This window comes from Pelodiscus sinensis, chromosome 30 (assembly GCF_049634645.1).
Source record: "Pelodiscus sinensis isolate JC-2024 chromosome 30, ASM4963464v1, whole genome shotgun sequence".
NCBI classification, from domain to species: Eukaryota; Metazoa; Chordata; order Testudines; family Trionychidae; genus Pelodiscus; species Pelodiscus sinensis.
Genome location: NC_134740.1, coordinates 9,525,016 through 9,533,641, shown reverse-complemented (window position 1 = coordinate 9,533,641; position 8,626 = coordinate 9,525,016). Strand labels below are relative to the sequence as shown.

Genomic DNA, 8,626 nt, shown 5'->3' with positions numbered 1-8,626 from the left:
TCTGCATCTTCCCCCCCCTGCTCCTTTCTCCCTCCTTTTAAATCTCCCACACCGGTGGCTACGTCCGACCCCTTCCTTGCATGCTCCATCCAGTTCTCCGCCGCCCGCTCTGTGATGTTGTGCATGATGTCATCTGTCCGTGCAGGGTGGGTAGCGTTCCTTTCTCCGCTGCCCATCCTCGTCTTGGCCCTCACCCGTCCGCGGCTCTCCCACGCGGCCCTTCCTTTGTGCGGGCCCCTCCCCCAGCGCTCCCTTTCCCAGAGTCCGGGACCTCTCATCCTCTGCCCCATCACAGGGACCACATTTTTTGTAACACAAGCTAAACTTTTGCAATTGTCATATTGACATTTATTTTACTTCCGGTGCATAATTAACATGGGGGAAATTTTACTTGGAAGGACACTAAGACTGCCAACCTCCACAGAATTTCATTTTCGCTAGCCCAGATCTGCCTGGGGGTTCTCCACTCATGGTGGTGGCAAAATATTTCACCTACTTTTCAAAACTGCAATTGACAACAGAAGACCCTAATCAGTGGAATTGAATGTCATTGGCTTTAGTGGGAGTGGAGGAGACTCTGAATCACTGAAAAGCTCTGAACAACCTTGCAGAATGTGGATACTAGTGCAGATCAATGAAGGACAGGGCTACCCTGAATGTATGTTTGATAACAATTCCCTCTTTTTATTGAGAATCTCTCTTACAGTATCAAGTATGAAGAAATGTGTATGATGCGTATGGAAAGATCAGTGCTCAGAGAGTAGAAGAAAGAAAGAAAGAAAGAAAGAAAGAAAGAAAGAAAGAAAGAAAGAAAGAAAGAAAGAAAGAAAGAAAGAAAGAAAGAAAGAAAGAAAGAAAGAAAGAAAGAAAGAAAGAAAGAAGTCAGTGATGAAGGGTAACTCTGTCCTCAAGGAGTCAAATGGGCCATGTGTAAGGAAATACATCAGTTCATCTCCATTGCACAATTTGCTACAATTTGTCCTTTCACACTGCATGCCTGTGTCTGAAAGCAACCAGTTTCTGAACAGCTTTTCTCAAGGACTGATTGACCTCCTTGTTTCTCAGGCAGTAGATGACAGGGTTGATCAAGGGTATCAGGACTACATACAAGACAGACAATATTTTGTACAGGACTGCAGGAGGGTTGAGCACTGGAACCACATAGGTTGTAATTACACATATATTGTAAATTGCAACCACGATGAGGTGAGAGGAGCAGGTGGAAAAGGCCTTTTTCCTCCCAGTGGTGGACGAGATTCTCAGGATGGAGACAATGATACAAATATAGGACACCATGGTCAGCAGAAGAATCACAATTGTCACTACGAGAGACAAAATATTTGTCAGAATTGTCAGTCTCTGGGCAGAACCACAGAATGGAAATACCATGGGTGCAAAATCACAAAAGAAATGATTAAATTCTTTAGGACCACAATATGTTACTTGCAACATGAAAATTTGTATCATGATGTAGACCAGAATGCTGACTATCCAGGCCCATGCCACCATGTGGCAACAGACCCTACCGTTCATCAGAGCAGGGTAACGGAGGGGGTGACAGATCGCTAGGTAGCGATCAATACACATTGCTGTGAGCAGCAGACATTCTGCATTGGACAGGATAATATAGAGATAGTATTGCACAAAGCAGCTCTGAAGAGAAATGGTTTTGTCCCCAGTCAGGAGGCTGGCCAGCAGCCTGCACAGGGTGGTGGAAATGTAGCAGGTCTCCACACTGGACAAGTTGGCCACAAAGTAGTACATGGGAGTGTGAAGGTGCGGATCAGCCACCACCAGCACAACGATGAGGAGATTCCCAGCCACAGCCGCAATGTAGATCACTAGAAATACCAGGGAGAGAAGGGGCTGCAGTTCAGGGCCATTCCCAAATCCTAAGAGGATCAGTTCCACAATGGCTGTTTGGTTTCTTCTTTCTGCTTGCTCCATAATTCTTATCTAGAAACAGAAAAACATTCAATATGCATGGAGCACCTGCAGACCGGCTGTACTGTTGGTAAAAGACCAGAAACCTGGGACCAGCAACCACGTGCCACTGCATCTCTTCCCTGGAAAGATCAAGTTTTCCAGAAGCAGAGGAAGGCTCATTTCACTTTAAGTGGTCGAGCTTCCAATATAGGGGAGCCAAGAGCATGGAAGCTTCATGAATTTACAGAAATGTCCCACACACCTGCCTTAAGGCCACTTGAAATCTTAATAGTCTTTGAAGCTGGGATGTGGCAACATGTTCATCATGGCAGTGTCATTTCAGCCAATCTAGAGGACATAACAAAAGTCAATAGATTGGAAAGGAAGGGTATTTAAAGGTCAAACATGGGTACGTCTGCCCTGCAGCTGGGAGGTATCATTGCCAGCCAGGATAACATGCACGAGCTTTAATCAAGCTAGCAGGGTGAAATTAGCAATGAGAACCCAGGGGCACAAGCAGGGGCTTACGATACACAACTGTGAACCCATCTAGAATTTCAGGTGGGACTGGGTGGGGGCACCTAGTCTGTGCGACCCAGGCTACACTGCTATTTGAGCCCCGGAGCTCAATCTCAGATTGTGCGTGTTGCTCTAGAGGAGCAGAGAATTGCATTTTTGAAGCTGAGTGCAGATTCACTCCGTAAGACAATACCCAAAACATCAAAGAGGCCATGGTTTGTACGAAGGTCTGTCCACCTATCTGAAAAGGAAAGTGATCTCCGCATTCCCTCGGAAGAATTGGCCACTGTTGAAAGAAAGGCTAACAGGCTAGATGGACCTTTGCTCTGACACGATATCGCCATTCTTACATTCTAAATCTGAGTTCCTGGCTCTTTCTTAGAACCGTTTGGCTATAACCCGTCTACTGTTATTCACTTTCCTCCAGGATAGAAGATGCAATGGTATTCATCCCAGCATGGTGCATGCCAGAGCAGATGTTTGACCTTGAAGGCTTTTCACTTTTAAGATAATAGATCTACTCAGATGGGAGACTCCCATGAGGATGCAAGAGCCGATGTGGAAACACACTAGGGCTGTGTCTACACTGGGCCACTTATTCCAGAAAAGCAGCTGCTTTTCCGGAATAAGCTGTGAGCTGTCTATACTGGCCCCTTGAATTTCTGGAAAAGCAGTGACGATTTATTGTAAGAAATCAGCTGCTTTTCCGGAAAACCTATGCTGCTCCCGCTCGGGCAAAAGTCCTTTTTCCAGAAAACTGTTCCGGAAAAGGGCCAGTGTAGACAGCACAGTAGTCTTTTCCAGAAAAAAGCCCTGATCGCGAAAATGACGATCGGGGCTTTTTTCCGGAATAGCGCGTCTACATTTGCCAAAATGCTTTTCTGGAAAAAGGGCTTTTCCGGAAAAGCAGCCTGCCAGTGTATACGCTTTTTTTCCGGAAATACTTATAACGGAAAACTGTTCCATTTTAAGCATTTCCGGAAATTCATGCCAGTGTAGACACAGCCACACTGTTTACTTGTCCTGTCACACATCCTTCTCCCACTTATCGACAAAGGATGATTCTCTGTCACACATACATACACTCACTTGTTCTGTCTCTTTCACATTCACTTCCCAACACTGTCTTGTGTTGTTGCTGTTACTTCCCCAAATGCACATATGTTCCCTTTCATTTTATGCTTTCAAACAGCTGTTGTTATAGTCTGTTTGACCGCTCCATGCATTTCACAGATTTACTGCACTCTTGTGCTTAATTTAATTCTTTAAGTAGTAAGTTCTGAAATGCCAAACCTGTCTTGGTTGGAGAATGTATCCCTATGTCAACATCTAGAAAAATATATACTTTGTAGAGGGTTGTTTTTTTACGCGTGGCATACATCCACAGAATACATCGGTAATGGTGAATGCAACAACACATTTTCCACAGAGATTTAGAGAAAAATAAAGGGAAGGTCGGTGTCTGAGAACATGCTGGTTATGTGGGATGGGAAAGGAGGAGGTGGATATCTCTACTGTTAAACATAAATGATCTCCCCAGTCTAGGATGCAGAGCTGTAGAGTCCTGTTCTGGTCAAACAAGTGGACAACAGGAATGTATGACTGTGTTTGCCGTCCCTCAATGACTGAGTTTGGCCTCCCATCACAAGCAAACTTGTGATAAGCAAGCTGAGACTTTTTGCCCTCAGGCACTTAATTTACAGACACATTAGATTAAACTAGAAAACATGGATTTAACCTGATTACAAGGGATCAAAGCAGCTCATCAGTAAATAAACAAAACTGAAAACTAAGCACAACATGCTGATTACACTGACTGTGAACGAGCAGTTCCTCACCCTGACAGAGGAAGCCGGCAGACAGCCTGGATCTCAAGGCATACGTGCCATTGGCTTTGCAACTCAGATTTCTTGGGTTTCCAGACACAGGCTAGAATGTCCTTTCGTCTTCTTCAAGCCGTTCCCCAGCTCATTCTGTATTTCCCTGCTGTTTCCAGGATTCCTCTTGTGTGGGGATCGAAAATCAGCGGATGAGATCACTCCCTGCCTTATATAAGGTTGGGGAAGCCTTTGTTTTCAAACTTGATTCCCACATCAGTGTGTGGCAAAATACAGAAGTCCCAAGATGGAGTCCAGCATCATTTCTCCTGGTCCCCTGCCTTGGGAGATTTATGGCAACCATTGACAGACTCTCTGGAGTGTCTCTAGCAGTCGAATCTGGTGGGAGATAAACTTCTCCTCAGGCCTATTAATTCCTCTAATGGCTCATTAATATGAAAACAGGACCTTCACAACCAGGGAAAGCATCTTGCCTAGTGGGAGCTAACCAGGTGTAACAACATTGCACCTACAGACTCATCCTTAATATTCATCACTTCAGACACAAACATGAGCCATGCATACAAATAGTATCATCATGTTTACTAAATCATAACTTTCCTATGTCACCTTCAACGATCCAATGTTACCTTCAATGATCCACTGCACTAAATTCCTCATGACTATACTATAGTCATGAGCAAATTATACCACGATGAAGAATGTAGACTCACACCAGCTACCTACATTAACTCTTCCCCTTGATTGAACAAGCAAACATGTTCTTTCTGACCTGGTGAATGCCCGAGAAGATATTTCTCCTTTCTAAATCAGATAATTTCTTTTTGACATTGCTGATTTACTTTCCACACTGTTAATCTCTTGATCTCCTACAGACCACCTAACCAGGCGGAATTTGCATATCCTCTTTCAAAACTTCCACGTAGTCTAGACAAGCCCCTACTCTCCATCTATAAAAAGGGAAATAAGAACAACCCAGGCAACTACAGACCAGTCAGTGTAATTTCTGTGTCAGAGAAGATAATGGAACAAGTAATTAAGGAATTCATCTGCAAATACCTGGAAGATAATAAGGTAACAGGTAACATCCAGCATGGATTTGTAAAGGACAGGGCATGTCAAACCAATCTGACAGCTTTCTTGGATAAGAGATCCCAGTACATTAACCGCGAGGGGTAATTCTCCGTGCTCCTGCAGGCCGTGTGTGACCACCAGGGCCAGTTCACGGACATTAATGTGGGCTGGTCCGGCAAGGCACACAACACCAGGGTGTTCCGCAACTCCTCTGTGTGCCAGAGGCTGCAGGCTGGGACCTTCGTCCCTGACCGCCACATCAGAGTCGAGGATGTGGACCTGCCCGTCTGCCTGATGGGGGATGCAGCCTACCCCCTACAGCCCTGGCTGGTGTAGCCGTACATGGGGCACCTCAACCCCTCCCGCCAGGCCTTCAATGCCAGGCTCACCAGGGCCCGCATCGTGATCGAAGGGGCCTTCGGATGCCTGAAAGCCAGATTTAGGTGCCGCCTCACCCGCCTCGACCTCACCGAGCACAATATCCCTCCCGTGGTGGCAGCATGTTGCATGCGGCACAATTTGTGCGAGCAGAAGGGGAAGGCTTTCCTGCCAGCCTGGATGGCTGAGGCAGACTGCATGGCTGGCCACTACACTCAGCCCCACACCGCCGCCATCCGGGAGGCTTCCAGGTAGAGGAGGTGGACTGAACTCTCCCTGCATGCCCCATTGAGGTCTTCTTCCACCCTCCCCTCCCTAGCCCCCTTCCTAATGTTAAATAAAGATACCTGTTTTGAAAACATCAATCTCTTTTTATTGTACAGAACTGGGGTGGGGGGAGGGAGGAATAAGGGTGGGAGAGAGGAGGGGGAAACCTGGGAGGAGGGAGCTAGAAGGGGGAGGAAGGGAAGGGAAACCTCGGGGTTGGGGGTCCTGCTGGCTTTCCTGTCTCGCAGCACTGCGGGTGCGGGGGTGTCGGAGGGGAGTGGGTATGGAGGGTGGGGCAGGAGAGACAGGGGGTGCAAAGGAAGCGGGAGGGGAAGCAGGGGTTGGAGAAGGAGCGAGAGCTGGGGTGGCTGCAGGGGCTGAAGCAAGAGGAGGCAGGAACCTGTTCACCAGGGTCTGGAGGTGGCCTCTGAGGGCATGGCCCTGTTCCTCTAAACTCCGCTGTCGCAGCCGCAGGTCCTCCAGCACCCAGTGGTCCTGGGTACGGAGCTGGTGCTCCAGTAGCCGCAGGTGCCGCCAGTGGTAGTCCTCCAGATTCCTGGTGCGCCTGCTGGCCCAGATGCGGGTGGCTGTTGCAGGCGGGGTGGTGCACCCTGCAGTCCCAGGTGCTGTGGCTGTGGTGAAACAAGAGCAGCGGTCAGTTCTCCCTGGGGACACGGTGGGTGAAACCCAGCCCCCCTCTGCAACGCCAGGGCCCCTGCATGACACCCAGCTGCTGCTCCATGGTGGTCAAGGCCCAGGCACACAGTCCCTGGTCTCCCTCTCCCTCCACCCCCCCATACACATAAGGGGAGCATGATGGCACTCATATGTAGAGCCCTCCTCAGACGACATAGCTGATGTGATCTGTGAGGTGCCTTGAGAGTCCTGGGTCCTGGGCAGGCTCCCTGCAGGCTCCTGGCTCTCAGCATCCTCCTCCTCCTTCTCGGTGTCAGGGACAGGTCCCTCTGCCCTGGGGTCGATCACCACTCGGGGGGCATGGACAGCGTGAGACCTCAGGATGCAGTTCAGGGCCTCAAAGTGGGGGCAAGCCTCTGGGTCGGCCCCTGGCTGGCAGACCCGGGAGTAGGACTGCCACAGGTCCTTGACCTTGCAGCAGACCTGCTCCCGAGTCTGCATGTGGTCTCTGGTGGCGAGGCTGGAAGACATGCAGCTGTAGACAGCTGCATTCCTGTGGCTAGTGTGGAGATCGTGGATGTTGGAGGCTTCCCTCAAAACCTCGATGAGGTCCACAATCTCCTCACTAGACCAGGCAGGTGCCTGCCTCTTGCGGCCATAGGCAGGCTCCTGGGAGCCACCAGCCTGTTGTTGGGAAGAGGGGGAGGGCGGGGTAGCAGAGGTTGGCTGGCTCATGCTGTGTCAGGTGTAGGGTCTGCTGGCTGGGTGCTGGCAGTCTTGCAACCTTTAAGGGATCTGGGGCCGGGAGGGGGTCAGAAGAGTTTTCCTGGTGGTGCCCAGAGTGGCCACCAAGGCAAGCTGGGAAGGGCTAGCCTCCAACTAGTTCAGATTAAGTGGCTACACAGCCCTTAATTCGAACTACTTCATTCGAAGTAGGCATTAGTCTTCATAGAATGAGGTTTACCTAGTTAGAACTAAACGCTCCGCTAATTCGAATTAAGTTCGAACTAGCAGATTGCATGTGTAGCGCCTATGAAAGTTAATTCGAACTAACGTCTGTTATTTCGAATTAACTTTGTAGTGTAGACATACCCTTTGAGACTTATCTGCTTGCAATCAGTGCTACAGAGATTTCTGAAGTAAGAAAGTGTGCTCTGCTAATCCACTGTCTTGGAGCAGAAGGGCAGCGTGTATTTTACACTTTCCCCCTCGCAGATGATAAATATGGGTATGTCTACACTACCCTCCTAGTTCGAACTAGGAGGGTAATGTAGGCATACCGCACTTGCAAATGAAGCCCGGGATTTGAATTTCCCGGGCTTCATTTGCATAAGCGGGGAGCCGCCATTTTTAAAACCCCGCTGGTTCGAACCCTGTGCAGCGCGGCTACACGGGGCTCGAACTAGGTAGTTCGAACTAGGCTTCCTATTCCGAACTACCGGTAAACCTCGTACACGTTCAAACTAACTTTAATAGGAACTACACTAGCACTCCGCTAGTTCGAATTTAATTCGAACTAGCGGAGCACTTAGTTCGAACTAGGTAAACCTCATTCAACGAGGATTAAGCCTAGTTCGAACTAGCTAGTTCGAATTAAGGGCTGTGTAGACCCTTAATTCGAACTAGTGGGAGGCTAAGGCTTCCCAGGTTTCCCTGGTGGCCACTCTGGCCAACACCAGGGAAACTTTATGCCCCCCTCCCAGGCCCAGACCCCTTAAAGGGGCAAGGGCTGGCTACGGTGCCCGTGCCAGGTGCAAGCCTGCCAGCACCCAGCCAGCAGACCCTGCACCTGGCACGGATCGAGCCAGCCACCTGATGTCCCCCAGCCCTCCCCCTCTTCCCGGGACCAGGCTGGCGACTCCCGGGAGCTTGCCCTAGACCGCAAGAGGCGGGCACCCGCCTGGGCTAATGCGGACATCGTGGACCTCATCCACGATCTCCACACTAGGTACAGGAAGATGGCCGGCTGGGGCAGGAGAGCTGCCAGC

General features: G+C 49.4%; 1 protein-coding gene across 1 annotated transcript; it reads right to left on the bottom strand.

Moving 5' to 3' along the window:
* Positions 1 to 984: 984 nt before the first annotated feature.
* On the bottom strand, positions 985 to 1,947 carry LOC102458633 (olfactory receptor 5V1-like). The gene is made up of 2 exons (XM_075912122.1): positions 1,527 to 1,947; positions 985 to 1,322 (listed from the first exon to the last, which is right to left on the bottom strand). Exons 1-2 carry the CDS (start codon positions 1,945 to 1,947, stop codon positions 985 to 987), a joined length of 759 nt encoding a protein of 252 aa, XP_075768237.1.
* Between the last annotated feature and the right edge of the window lie 6,679 nt (positions 1,948 to 8,626).